Below are 15,110 nucleotides of genomic sequence, written 5' to 3' on the forward strand. Positions count from 1 at the left end.
AGATAGTCAAAGATTGTGAAGGCAGTGGGAGACGTCCTTCCCTTCTGAGCTAAGCTTGAATGGAAAAGACAGGCATTAACTAGATCTGAATCGACAGGGTAGGAGCATGCTCCATTGTCCTGGAGCTCCCCACCTGCTGCGTGTAACATCCGGGTAGCCCCCTTCCACTTGTAAATCCACTGGGGCACAGTGTGAAAGCTGAGGTTTAGTATTAGGCGTGAGTGAGGACATGGGGAGGGCATTCATCTCGCGCACTGACTGTGAGAATGAAGTGTCATGAACAATTGAGAATGTCTCGACATCCTGGAACCAATCCACAGGACAGAGCTGGAACTAGCCTGGGTTCTCCGGATTCCAGAGCCAGTCATTTTCCTAGAAGTTGCTTAAACAGACCTTGTGGTATTTCAGCTGATGGTCCTGTAATGAGAGACCGAAAGGAGCTGAGCTCATGTCTGTCTGCCTTCCACTGGGGAGAAAAATGACCTGTCTGCTTGATCGCTGTCCAGATACTAGCACACGCATATGCAGAATAGGGGCAGAAGAGAGGGTTGGATTGTTGTCAGTGTCCTAGCAAAGAACTTAACTTGTACTGCTGGCAAGAAGTCCCTCCCCACAGTCTCTCAGCCTGTAGTTCGGCTTGTGACTCTCCTCCCTGATAGTTTTCCTTTGTGTGAGGGGGAAGGTGAATTACAAGTCACTTCCATTCCAAGTTTTCAGTGTCCTGCTGAAGCAGGTTTGCCAGTTACAATGCTGTTGCTTTGGCTCTTGACCTCCCTCATATTGAATAGTGAGTGTACGCTGATCAGTTTGGTTTGCTGATGCTTGGTAATGAGTGCTGCTGTGCGTGGACTGTACACATTGCTGGGAGCAGTTTAAATCCAAACAGAAAACCTTTCCATGTTCGGTTCTGTAAACCACGACTCCCTCACTCATATTGGGGATTAAACTAACAGACCGAGTGCTCTTAAATAATTGTAAGATTATTAGTATAACTCTGCTGGGAGGGGAGAAATGTTTTATTTTTTAATTTGCAGTATCACTTCTCTGTAAGAGCAATTTAGAGTAATTTTAACTATCCCATTTGCAGTCTCAAATTACCTAATTAATTCATCTGCTCTCTAGAAACTGCTACCAATACAGTGACCTCCCCAGAGGGGAAAAACCTCTAAACCCAGCTGCACTGAACTATGTACAATTGTAAGGTTGGTGGAAAACAGGATCTATTAAAGGGCCTTCAAAGGAAATTAACAAGACTCTGGAGGCACTGCCTCCAAAGGAGAATTTGGAGGAAATGTTGCATTGCCTTTGATTTAATGGAAAGCAGCAGCAGTCCATAATGGGAACACATTCTCATTATTGTTGACAGATCTGCCCTTGAGTTTTTGAATTAACTTCTTTTGTCTAAATTTTCCAGGGTCTGGGCAGAAGCCTTGGTTGCAATATATACGGCGATATTGTTTGGGCAAAACAAAAAAGCAGTCCAGGAGCACTTTAAAGACTAACAAAATAGTTTCTTAAGTGATGGGCTTTCGTGGGACAGACCCACTTCTTCAGATCATAGCCATACCAGAACAGACTCAATATTTGAGGTACGGAGAACCAAAAATAGTAATCAAGGTGGACAAATCAGAAAAATATTATCAAGGTGAGCAAATCAGAGAGTAGAGGGGCAGAAGGGGGTGGGGGAGTCAATAATTAGATTAAGCCAAGTATGCAAAAGAGCCCCTATAATGACCTAGAAAATTTGCATCCCAGTTCAAACCATGTGTTAATGTGTCGAATTTGAGTATAAAAGAGAGTTCAGCAGCCTCTCTTTTTGCAAACTGTTGTGAAAATACCTCTTCAGTAAGACGCAGACCTTCAGGTCATTAACAGAATGACCCACTCCATTAAAATGCTGACTGACAGTTTGTGGATCAGGAGTGTTCTTATGTCTGTTTAGTGCCCATTAATTCTTTGTCTAAGAGAGTTTGAGGTCTGTCCAATACACAAAGCATCTGGGCATTGTTGGCACATGATGGCATATATGATGTTAGTTGAGAAACATGAGAATGTGCCCATGATTCTGTGAATAACCTGATTAGGTCCAGTGATGGTATCTCCAGAATAGATATGTGGACAAAGTTGGCAACAGGCTTTGTTGCAAGGAAAAGTTCCAGGACTGTTGTTTCTGCGCTATAGACTGTGCTTGTTGGTGCGAATCCTCATAAGGTTGGGAGGCTGTCTGTAGGAGAGAACAGGCCTGTCACCTAGGGCCTTCTGGAGTGTAGCATCCTGATTAAGGATAGGTTGTAGGTCTTTAATAATCTGTTGCAGTGGTTTGAGTTGGGGGCTGTAGGTGATGACCAGTGGTGTTCTGTTGTTGGCTTTTTGGGGCCTACCTTGGAGTAGCTGGTCTCTGGGTATTTGTCTGGCCCTGTCGATTTGTTTTTTTATTTCTCCTGGTGGGTAATTCAGGTTTATGAATATTTGGTAAAGATCTTGTAGTTTTTGGTCTCCGTCAGTAGGATCAGAGCAAATGCAATTGTACCTAAGGGCTTGACTGTAAACAATGGATCTAGTTATGTGTGCAGGATGGAAGCTAGAAGGGTGTAGGTAAGTATAGCGATCAGTGGGTTTCTGGTACAGTGTGGTACCAATCAGGCCATCCTTGATTTGTACTGTAGGGTCCAGGAAATGTATCTCTCGCGTGGAGTAGTCCAGGCATAAGTTGATGGTGGGGTGCAGATTGTTAAAGTCTCTGTTAAAGCTGCACCCCCCGGCCCCTCTACTCTCTTATTTGCTCACTTTGATAATATTTTTCTGATTTGTCAACTTGATTACTGTTTTTGGTTCTCTATGCCTTAAATCATGGGTGTCCAACCTTTTGGCTTGCCTGGGCCGCATTGAGTGAAGAGGAATTGTCTTGGGCCACATATAAAATGTATAATATAGTTAATGTATATAAATCACATAATAATGTTAAAAGTTTACGATCTTGTGGGGCCGCATTACTAGCTGTCCAGGGCTGCATGCGGCCCGCGGGCTGTGGGTTGGACACGCTTGCCTTAAATATTGAGTCTGTTCTGGTATGGCTATGATCTGAAGAAGTGGGTCTGTCCCACAAAAGCTCATCACCTAATAAATTATTTTGTTAGTCTTTTTAAAGTGCAACTGGACTGCTTTTTTGTTTTGATGGTATATAGACTAACACGTCTCTCTCTCTGTTACTATTGTTTGGGCAAATATCTCTAAGACAGAGCTGGTCAAAATGCAGCCCATGTATGCAACAGGGAGCTTCTGGCACTTCAGACCCTCCCTCCTGACAACCCTCTTCCTCACCACTCCTGTTCCCTGATTCCACACAACTCAAACTCTCTGCTTCCCTCTCCCTGGACCCACACTCCTTCCCAGACCCTGCACCCCCTCATACACCTCAGTCCCTTGTCCTGGGTCACAACTCCTTCCTGCCCTAGGTCACAAACCCAAACCCTTGCACCTCAGTGCCCTGCTCCAAGTCACAACAGCATCCTTTACCCACACCCCCTCCCAGACCCCACACCTCCTCCTGCATCCCATTCCCCAGCCCCAAGCTCCCTTCTGTGCCTAACCTCCACCCCAGACCCTGCACTTTCTCGATTAATATCATGGAGGAGTGCAGCCCTTGACCACTTTCCAAATTCTTGGAGTGGTCCTCCATCAAAAATTACTGTTCACGCCTGCTCTGAGAGCATTCATCTGACTTGGATGAAGACAGACGGAAGTCTTTGTTTTCATACGGCTTAAGGGGGGAAAATCTAGCACATCACTCGGTTAACAGTCCAGCAAAGTCCTCCATGTTATGGACATCAGTTGCCATAGCAGGCTCCTGCTAAGCAAGTTCTGTGGGAACAATTCTCATGCCTGGGGTTTTGCATGCATCAATAACAGCTTCTTGTTATCTTTGCCAGTGATAACCATCTCTGTGCAGAGTTTACACTAGTGAGTTATTGCATCCCCCACAGATACCAGGGCTGAGAAATCTGCCGACATGACCAAAAATAGCACCCTGCAGTTGTCAGTGGAGGGGGAGACACCCTCTCCCACTAGCATGCCACTGGGGAGCAGGGTCCTATGAGACCCAATCCAGTCGGTTTTATTGAGTCCGTGGCCCAGTAGCTTTATAACCTGTCCCCTGCCATTATGTGCTTCAAAACAGAGAAGTTTCCTGCTGTCTGGGGAAGAAGTTTAACACGTGCAAAATGATTTTTGTGTCCAAATCCAAAGTTCTCTCATGTACTTAGGCTGATCCCTTTCTAGATCCCCATGATGGAGGAAACAAATGAGCAAGTGATTTGTTACAGCAGTAGCATAGCAGTCAATAGCCTTGCTTTGTCCTCCCATAATGCTTCTAGGCGAGTGGTTCTCAAACAGAAGGTCGTGATCCCTCAAATGGTTGCAAGGTTATTACATGCAGGGTTGCGAGCTGTGAGTCTCCACCCCACACCTTGCTTCACCTCCAGCATTCATAAGAGTGCTAACTGTCAGAAAAAGGGGTTTTTCGTTTATGAGAGGCCTGCTGTGCGACAAGGGTCAGCAGCACAAAGGTTTGAGAGCCACTGCTCTAGTCTGAGGCTGCCCAGTCCCCTTACCAACGGGGCGGGAGCGGGGAGGAGAGAGAGAGAGTGTTTTTGTTTTCAGGATGCTGAATAGCTCAGGTAGGGTATGGAGTCCCACCCTAGGCCGGACTATTTGTAACCTAGGTAACCAGGTAACACCTTTGCTTCCCCAGAACCAGAACAAAGGAGAGTGGTGTAGGCTGGCTGGTTTTGGAATTAGGGGGAGGTAGTCTGGAGGCGGGACAGGAACAAAGGAGGCAGGATCCCCATGCCTGGAGTTCCATCTCAGGGCCTCCTCCACCTATTGTGGATCAGACTGACTACATCTTGCTGGCGTACTGACAAGTCAGTACCACATTGTGTCCCTGTCGCCTAATAAACCTTCTCTTCCGCCTGCTGAGTGAGAGTCACTCCTGGCTGCAGGTGGGGGGCAGAGTTTGGGGACACCTTGAAGCCCTTTACACCAACAATACTTAATGAAGCATCATATCACTCTGCAATATTCATTCTGTTTGAGAAATGGGGGACTGAGGCTTTGAAATGTTAAGTGATTTGCACCTAAAGGCATGTAGGGAGTCAGGATTTGAACTCGGGTTCAAGGTCCTGTCAATCAAATCCATTGATGATTTTGTGTTACAGATCAGATCACATAACCAATAGCTCTTTCCACTGGAACTGTTCTATTAAGCACCTGTACAGAGTACCAGGTATCGTACTATATAAACTAGGTCCGGGATGTCTCAAGAAGAGAATGCTTCTGCAGCTGCTGTTCCAACTGACATAATGTGCGGAGTAGACTGTTTAACTTACCAGGAGTGCAATGTGAATTGGGAATGAGGAGCAGTCTTAAAGGATCATCTGATTTCAGGTTGAATATTCTAGATTAATTCCCCATCTGTGTTAGCTTTGGCTTGATCCTGCAGCTTTGCAGCAGCTGTTGGTAAGTGGAGCTAAGATCCCCTCTTTAAATGCATGATTAAATCCTCAGAGTAAGAAGCCCGTTATTTCAGTGTCCTTCTCCTCAAGACAGGAAAATCTGCTTTTAAAAGTCGCTGAGGCAGCATTCTCCCGCAGCATCCTCTGATCTTCCTGCGGTTTCCGCTTCGCTCACATCTGGCTTCCCATTCACCATGCTCAGCACAACAGATGGTCCTTTCAGCGGGAATTGTTCACCTGCTTATACTGTGATTGCCTTTGCTTTCTCTTTCATTTGTCTTATGGTGTGGATCACGAATACCAAATTCCTTGGAATAAACGTAGCCAACTTCTTGTGTCAGCAGAGTAGTGAAGCCACTTTGCCAGTAATTGTAGTCACCTTGTGCTGCTTTGATGGCCTTGCAGAGATGGTCAGTTAATGGCTAGGACTTCCCCAAGCTCTGCACTTTCACCTTGCCCAGTCTTGTGCAGACATTGGCTTCAAGTCTAGATCTTCCCTGCAGTTTCAGGGGTCACTGGTGGCTTGCTTGGTTCTAAGAAGGCCAAAGGGGATTTCCATAACGTGAAATTGTTGCAGCCATTCTTACCTTTAATACAGTTGTGAAACTTACTGACTCTTTACAGGATCACAGCACTCCTTGTTCTGTCTTCAGCCAAGCAATATCATGACCGAGCATGGCATGTTGGAGACCTGTCTTGTATAAAAGTTATTGTCTTTGGCTGTATAAATTAAAATTCCAGATATTTCACTATGAGGTTAATTAACCAAGGGAGCTGTTTACCAAGGGATGTGTTGCATTCTCCCATCACTGACATCTTTAAGTAAAGATTGGAAGTGTTTCTTAAAGCTCTAGCTCAACCATAAGATATGGGCAAAACACTGTGGTCTGTTACGTTGGGTCAGACAAGGTGACCAGAGAGAGTTCTTCTGGTCTCATGTCTCAATCCACATTACTGTCCTGTATCAAACATTTACCAGTCCTAGGTTTTACTGTAGTGGCCATCCATCTCTGTAGTATGTATCAAAATACTGGTGGAATCTCTTTGCTGTCTTTGTATTTCCGGATGTTTCACTATGATTTTAACAAAGAGCGCTATTGCCGCCAGAAGGCTGGTTATAAGTTTGGGTAACTGCCCAGTTAAAATCTGAGGCTGTGTAGCATTTACTGATGTCATATTACCTTTCAGCTCTTAGCAAAATACAAAATACTCTTTTCTGTGCAAACAGGGAAAAATATGTCCTGTTCTTGGGGTGGTGAGGAGAGATCAGAGGGAATTTGAATTACAGAAATAAGCAGAAAATGAAAAAACAACAACAAAACAAAAAATACCCGCCCGGTTTCCTATCAAGGTTATGTACTTTCAGGTAAGACCTACAGTAAAACGAGCCATTAGAGTGTCTCTTAGAAGTGTCCGATGTGCTTTGGAAAGCTGAGCTTGATTGAAAGAGGCCATTGCCATGGGAATGGTGGTAAATGTTGGCAATCATCCTTCAGTGCCTGTGTTTTTCATTTCCAATCAGCTTTCCCAATGCACAGGAGAATCATCATATCAAACTGCTCTGACTGCTCTGAACAGTGCATTCATATACTTTCTGGTACAGACATCCAGATTAATATAGCTAGTGCTTAGAGACCACTGATTTGCTATTCAAGCCTTTCATAACTGGGTTTATATGACAGCATGTTCCAGCCTTCTTAAATGCAATTGTCTTGTTTGTTCATTTGTGTCTCATGATGCATTTAAACGATAGCCCAACTAATAGTCAGGACTTAAATAGCTGTTTGTCAAGGGATTCATTATTATCACAACAGAACTCTTCACCAATGTCAGCTGGTTAAATTTTGCACACTGCTGCACTGAGGCAGGTAAGCAGAGCTGTGCAAAATGTTCTCAGTTGACCTAAATGTGTGAAATTTACCAGTTTCAGGTTCTGTTAGAGCTGGTTCTGAGCACCACCCAGCTTTGATGAGATTTGCAGATGTTTAGAATGGACCAGGGACTGATGTATGATTTTGAGATAAAGCTATTTAACAGTCACAGCTCTGCCTGGATTCAACATGCAAGGCTGTCATGGCGACTGATTTTTCTTATTTTGCTTGAGACTTGTTCGTAATTGAACTGGAGCTGGTGGGTCTGTGCTTAAAGTGTGGCACTTCCCTAAGAGTGACCTTATGTTTGAGGCCCAAGCTCAGTCCCTCCTTCAACCTTGGCCGTGTAGCATGTGCACCCCAGCCCCTTGTGTTGCTCAATTGTGGTATCTTTGGTTATTCCTACAGCATCCGTACGTGTACAGAACATGGGAACCCTGTAGATTGTAAATGGTTGAGTTAGGAGCACTGTTGGTTACGCATCATATAAAGACTGCTACCTGTGTTGCCTCCCCTTCACTTCTCTGCTCCCAAAAGGAGAGCTACTGCAGCATACTGCAGGGCCAGGGGGAGAGTCTGCTGAGCATGGCAAAGACATGACAAATGTAGAGCATGAGCAGTTATTCTCCATAACCTCTTTGATGCTTGAAAAGCAGGTGATACTGTAAAGATCTCTTTAAACTTCACAAATCTGGATTTACTTTCTGTCTTTGAGCCAAACTCAGTTAATGTGGCTGGCATGCTTTTAGCAAAGGCTTTGCCACTTTTCAGGCCAAACCCCTTGAGTTTCTGCATCAGCATAATCGACGACATCAGCTTTGCCCTGGGAATAGAGTGTGTTAAGAAACGGGTCCTATCAAGGCAAGTGCAAAACATTGTGTTTCTATAGATCATAATAAACGGAGGGTTTTAAAAAAAAATTATTTTGAATCTGTGTTGATACTTTTTTAGATATTTGTGACCTAGAGGATTTTATCAAATAACAAGTAAATCTTTGCAGCCTTGTCAAGTCTTTCAAAATACAGTGACATAGACAGAATAAAGAGTGTGCTTGTGACCAAGTTTCAGAAGAGAGATTTAGATATTGGCATTACAACCTAGATGTCTTTATGACTACCGCCCTTAGCTAGGGTGTCAGTAAGTGTACAAAAAAGCCAGATGTCCCTGTTCACTCTGGCTGGAATGCACATCCTTTCCCCACACCCTTCATCTCTTGTGTCTACTGGATTGTAAAATCCTCAGGGCAGGGATTGTATCTTAAGATGGGGTCTTCAGCACCTCCCTCATACAGTTCTTTACACAATGGGGGCCCAATTTCAGCAGAGACTTGTGAGTATGCCTCTGTTATGAATCAAATAATAAGGTGGATCAGTATACGGCAGCATTTACTTTGAGATTTATTCCCAATCCATCAGTATGCATTGGAAAATAACTGAGCATGAAGTAGCAGAAGCAGTGGAATTCTGAGTTTTATTAGCACTGAGGCTCCATTCTGCTGTTCTTCCATTGTGGTTTTTTGTCCTTCACTGGCCCAAATGAATGTAATAAATATCTGTGGAGCCAGGGAGGGTTTGCAGCACATTATTTGATGATGTGGGAAACTAATGATTCATTTCCTCCCCTTCCCTCCCCTCCCCTCCGGTACTGTGTTGTGATCTGATTGCATTTAAGAGGTTGATAATTCATCACCGGGCTGTTTAGGTTGAAGTCCTTGGAAAAATGTAAGTGAACTGCTCAGATTGGAATGTTTATGTACTCGGAGCTCTGAGATCAGCTTCTCAGGCCACAGCCTTTCTTGGCGTTTAGTTGTGGTTGGAGATGCATTGGCGTGGGTCCTGGCGGTCGGTGGATGTTGTGAAATGTAGGCTTCCCAAGCCTCACGTACACCTTCAGGTTGTGCTTTGCCAGCAACTGTCTCCCTCTTTCCAGAGTTGCTGTTGGTGCCTGTGGTGTTTTACAGTTCTGAATTTATTGTGCCTCTGAAATGTACATGGAGAAGTAAGACACGGAGCGAAAAGCGTGTGACCCCAGGTGTGTTTCAGCTATTGGCACTGGATGAAGTTTAGTTCTGGACTGCTAATTGAGCTGGCCCAACTGCACCAGGGTCTAGGACAGGGTTCAGCAACCCCCAGCACAGGTGCCAAGCATGGCATGTAAGTCAGCTTCCATCGGCAGGTGAGGTAGGAGCTCAGCCCGCCCCTTCGCCCCCATGCAGCCAGGAGCTTGCTCAAAGCGGTGCTGCCTGTGGAGTACCACAAGACCAGCTAATGCTACCAACCACCACCTAAACAGTAAAGCTCTGCATCTTAATTAATTTACTAAGGAAGCTGTTGTAAGTAGGACTGGTAGTGACTTTAAAAAGTATTACTGGTACTCGGACCGGACATAGAGCTCAAAAGGTCCAACTTTGGCACTGTGCCTTGGAAAGGTTTCTGACCCTGGGTGTAGGAAAATGCGCTCTCCATGTTTCTGTAAGCCAGTCCTGTTTTCAGCGTGAACACATGTTGGCGTGGCCTGGAGATGAGTGCAACGAATGACGACTTTGCAGTGAAGGAAGCAGCTGAAACAGGATTGTCTCATAGTGGTGGAGACAGTAGCATGTAGCACCGCACCTTCCAGCCAGACATCTCAAAGTGCTCCACAAAGGGGTAAATAATATCCCCATTTTGTACATGGGAAACCAGAGGCACAGGCAGATTTACTCCTGGGTCTGAGGTCACACAGCAAGTGCATGGTAGAGGTGGGAGTAGAATGCAGACTTGGCTCCTACCAGAGTGATGCAGGGAAGTTCCAGAGGGGACGCTGCCGTGGCTGGGCTAGCAATAGCAGGACTCCTGCGTGAGTCTTTTGAATGTTCTGCTGCAAGCTGTAGCTCTGACATCTTTAACTTCTTTCTGACCCCTGGCTTGTAAGGTGCTGCTGCTGAAAAGAGTTAATGCTCAGGCTGCTTAGAGTTTGTCTCTTCTTCTCCTTTTCTTTTTGCAGCTAAAACTATGGAACAAATACAGAGTCTCCAACATTCCCTCGCTGATATTTATAGATGCTTCCACAGGGAAGGTTGTGTGCAGAAATGGCCTGTTGGTGATCCGGGATGACCCAGAAGGTAAGACCTGGAGCACAGCACAGACACGCGGCTGAATAATAGTCCGCTTCTCTTTTAGCTCCTACTCCAAAGGGTGCCTGGAAGCAAAAAATGGAAACAAAAGGAAGATCAGACTCACCTCATCAAAGCACTGGATTATTTTCAGCATGAAATTCCCTGCATTGTTCCCATTAGAGTTAGGGTTTCATTTTTTAACAAACAAAGGCCTCCGTTCTGGGTTTTCTGTCTGAAGTGCTAATGAGGAAAAGTTAGATGAAATGTAATACTGTAGCTAGCATTTCACTGGCAGGGACACAGGCGGACAAATTGAGGACCAATGTCTTTCATATTTGTGGTGTTTTCATATAGTGAGTGGGGTGTATTTTATAGTAACACCACACAGTTGGGCAGAGAACAATTCCCTCGTCACTTATTAGGGTATGTCTACAGTATGCAGCTTAGACCCAGCCATGTTGCTAAAGTCAGGCAGTGTAAACGCTGTTTGTCAACACCAAAAAACTTCCACAATAGTATTTGCTACTGCTGAGTTCAGGGTTTTTTAAGCACCTGTGAATGACAAAATCTTTTTCACTCAATTGCCAATGTAGACAAAGCCTTAGAGATGATGTCTAAAAGAAGCTACAGTTTTCTGTTCAAAATTGTACTATGCTGCACGTTTATATCATACCGCCTCACTCTGAATCAGCAAGTGATGAAAACAAACACACACTGCTGCACATGTTTGTAGTCCCTGCACAAACCAAAAGCGGGGCAGCTGCCTGCACACCTTTTACCCTTCAGCATATGGGCGTCAGCCTTCCATGTGGTTGTCAGTTCCTCAGGGAGGGAATGATAGATCCTGAAAACAAGGCCCTACGTGTAACACAGGGGGCGGGAGCGGTGTAGCATGACAGGCTAAGTACAATTTGTGGTCTAAACCATCTGGTAAAGTTTCTTTAGCTCTGGCTGAATTTATGGACTGCTTATACTGGGAATTGACAGCAGGAATATTCAGAATAAATAGATGGATTTTAAAAGGGCAAAAGAACTTGTGTGTCTATTATCCAGCCTTAAAGCTATGGACAAAGCAGCCCCATTCGTAGGAAATGCAAATGGCTGCAGCTTTAAGGAAGCCTGCTGCTGTTCCTAAAAGACAACGGCCGAGGTGGGAGTTGATCTGCGGTAACCGAGGTTAACCAGCTGCTTCTCGGTTGTTTAAAATAGTGGCTGTTCACCAAGCAGAAGGCCATGAGGAGTGTGATGGGCATATTGACCTGTTCTCTAAAAGGTGACTAGGCAGAGAGCAGGGCCAGCTGGAGCCCCAGCCATGCGCAGAGGGGACCCTACTTTGCAGAGTTATGCCAAACTCATTTACAAGGGAAGAGTGAAGAGCAGATTGCAGCAATGACCCAGCTGCCCAAAGCAGTATTTACTTGCATTGTTGCCAGAGAGCATTGTGACATCTAGAAACTGGCTGAATGCAAACATATGCACTTTGCAGCTCAGAAGGTCTGGGAATCCCTGCAAGTCAGATCCTACCCTTCTGTGGGGACCGACAGTCCTGGACAGAGTAGAAACTGGTGCAGTGTGGCCGCATGACATTTGGGGGATGGAGCAAGGATGAGGACCTTGTGGCGGGGTACCCCTGGGTCTTTTCAGGGTCCCACGCTTCTCGGTTCTTGCCAGAGGGGTTAAGCTGCACCCACCTCTGCCAGTCTGGGCTGGCTGGTCAGTCCTTTCCCCTTTGCCACCATCAGGGCTTCAGTTTTACTGTGGGAGGGGAGCCCAGGCACTCTCCAGTTGGGTTACTCCCTCTCCCCTGTTGTCTTTTGTAAATGTTACTTGTTCTCCTTACCTATCTTCTCTCCTCTTACCTCCACCTTCTCCACTTCCCTACCTTGTCCTCCACCTCTCTCACTCTCTCCCCTCGTCCCTTACTGGGACAGCTTGTTAAGCCCTGCCAGCACTCCTGCAGTGAGACCACGTGGCCCCCATTGATTAATTGCTTCCACTCCCTGTTGCCTCTGTTCTTCCGCTGGCTCAGGCTGCGTCCTGAGCTGCCTTTCACCCTTCCAGCTGAGGTCTGCTGGCCTGATGCTGATACAAAATAGAGAGCTTGGGTAGGAGATGGGAACCCTCTGCGTGATACCAAACACAGCTCCCCTGGGGTGTCCTGCACAGCGGGGTTTGGGAACAGAGGTGTGAAGGCAACAAGTAGACTTGCCGGTGCACAGGTCTGCTGGCTGAGCATCCTGTTGTGGAGGAGGTGGACAAGGTAGGGCCTGCATAGACAATCTCGTTTCTGAGACCGCACTACTGGCTGAGCCCTGGGAGAGGGTCAGAGAATATGGCCCTGGGAAGGGCAGCTCTCCTTAGCATCCCTCCCAGGGAGGTTTCCCCTTCACAACAAGTGTGTGGGTGAATGTTTGGCGCTGATCCCTCCCCCCCCCATGGGGATGTGGGCCAGTAGCTGGGAGGGAGGGGACAGAGGAGGCCGACATGGGAAGACATCAGTGAGGATGGATTAAGATGTGCTAGATGTGCCTCTTGCTCTTCTCTCTGCCTTCTCTCCCTGCCCATCCCAAACTCCCCTAGGGCTGGAATTCCCCTGGGGACCAAAACCCTTCAGTGAAGTTGTTGCAGGGCCTCTGCTCAGAAACAACGGCCAGTCGCTGGACAGCACCGCCCTGGAGGGCTCTCACGTGGGGGTCTATTTCTCTGCGCACTGGGTGAGTAGCTGGCGTCTCTCCATCACAAAATGGATGGGTTGGAGGTGAGTGGCAGCTCTGTCGGAAGTGTCAGCGCCCCACCCAAAATAATCCTACCTGGTGCTGGCTGGGCTGCCAGAGGGCTGAGACCTCGGGCTTGACACTCTTCCCAGGAGCAGCTGTGCCGAAGGTGAAATTCACCCTCTCAGGAGAGCAGCAGGTGCTGCCATCTTCCCCTTACAGATAGCTGGTGGAGGCTGCACTGGTGGCTTGCTGATTCAGTGCCCCTCGTCCCAGCCACTTGGCAGTCTCTGAGCCTGCGTCTAGGTCCCCTGGAAAGCAGAGATTGTGGCTGCCTTGTGAGACTCCCTGTCCCACCTGCTGGTGGAAGCTGTGGAGTGAATCAGCCCCTTTGACTCCCAAGAGAGCTGTGTCTCTGGGGTCCAGGTACTATGTGCTCCTCTCTGTTTTTCCAGTGTCCCCCCTGCCGAAGCCTTACAAGGGTCTTGGTGGAGTCTTACCGGAAAATCAAGGAAGCGGGACAGAAATTTGAGATCGTCTTTGTGAGTGCAGACAGGTAACCTCTGCTGCTGGCTTTGGAGAGCTTTGTGCTGGGTAGTTTTGCAAGGACAGGAGGGGCTTGAAGCACGTGTGCTGCTTCGGTGGGGATTTCTGCACCCTGGATTGGAGAAACGCAGCCCCCGAAGCCAGGAGAGAGCTGGGAGTTACTAGGGGCAGATCAGGATCAGGCAGGTTTTGTGGTACATGTAGCTGTTTGATTTGTGCCCCAGAAGCGGGAGAGAACAGTAAGTTTTACTGGATGCAGCCCCTGCTTTCAAGAGAGAAGCCAATCAGGCCTCTGGCTTGGAGTGTTGCTGGGCACTCAGGAGACTGGGCTCTAGGTGTGGGGAGGGGAGGCTGGACAGGACTGTTCCCTGTACCCCAACCTGGCTGGTTGAGCTGGCTCTGATTCTGTAGCGGTCACATCCTACACCAGCAGGGAGAAGGTGAGAAATTGAAGGAGCCTGGGGAGAGCTGGATTAGCGAGGGCAGGGGTTGAATCGAGGGCAAGCCCAGAACCCGTGAGGTGGGCTCAGCATTTTGCTTTGAGGTTCCTCCATGCCCTGGATACGAGCCTGAGTTCTGTGAGGCCCTGGAGCAGCAGCTATCAGAATTGAGATTTTAAATCTCTTATTGATACACGCTGCAAGCTCCTTCCTTGAGGGGGGCAACAGCTTTAAAATCCTGGTCTCCCCCCAGATGGATATGCCTGTGCCTGCCCTGCGGACAGCCAGGTTCTGGGCCATGAGAACGTCTCAGGCCTCTGCCAGGGTGTGTACTGCTTTCCTGGGCAAAGGGCTAACAGGAAAGTAGCTGCATAGGAATGGTGATGGTGCCTTTATTTGACCCCCACCTCCACTGCACAGGTCAGAGGACTCTTTCAAGCAGTATTTCAGTGAGATGCCCTGGCTAGCTGTCCCATATGCTGATGAAGCCAGAAGATCACGCCTCAACCGGCTCTATGGCATACAAGGTAGGAAACACCCCCGAGCCGGACATGAAAGTCACTCCTGTCTGTTCCTCTCATGTAAGAAAAGAATTAAATGTCTCTCCTTGTTTAAATAAAACAAGACAACAGCAAAGCCAAGGGCCGCTGGCAGAGCTGCTACATCTCTCCTTTGCAGACTAATCTTCCTACCACCTGCCAGCCTGTTAGCTCAGACAGGACTTCAAAAGCAACCGTATAATTCCTCTTAGAAACTTGGAGCCTTCTCGGCTTGGACGTTTTATCCGTAATTGATTTGTTTTGCTTTTCTTTAAGGTTCCTGTGTTGTTGTCTTGCTCTCCTGTGTGATAGGAATTCAGACCATTGCTTGCTGTAGCGCACAAGGAAGATGGCATCTGGTTTCTGTTAGTGACATGAATTGGATGAGAT

At 47.0% G+C, this 15,110-nt stretch overlaps 1 protein-coding gene across 1 annotated transcript in view; it reads left to right on the forward strand.

Moving 5' to 3' along the window:
• Nucleotides 1-15,110, forward strand: part of NXN (nucleoredoxin) — a 91,212-nt gene that overhangs the window by 54,683 nt on the left and 21,419 nt on the right. The window contains exons 2-5 of the mRNA XM_075013534.1: nucleotides 10,370-10,487; nucleotides 13,062-13,195; nucleotides 13,651-13,751; nucleotides 14,602-14,708. Of these exons, the coding sequence (XP_074869635.1) occupies nucleotides 10,370-10,487; nucleotides 13,062-13,195; nucleotides 13,651-13,751; nucleotides 14,602-14,708 (460 nt within the window). The remainder of the gene's footprint in view (nucleotides 1-10,369; nucleotides 10,488-13,061; nucleotides 13,196-13,650; nucleotides 13,752-14,601; nucleotides 14,709-15,110) is intronic.

The sequence above is a fragment of the Carettochelys insculpta genome, chromosome 19, assembly GCF_033958435.1.
Source record: "Carettochelys insculpta isolate YL-2023 chromosome 19, ASM3395843v1, whole genome shotgun sequence".
Taxonomy (NCBI): Eukaryota; Metazoa; Chordata; order Testudines; family Carettochelyidae; genus Carettochelys; species Carettochelys insculpta.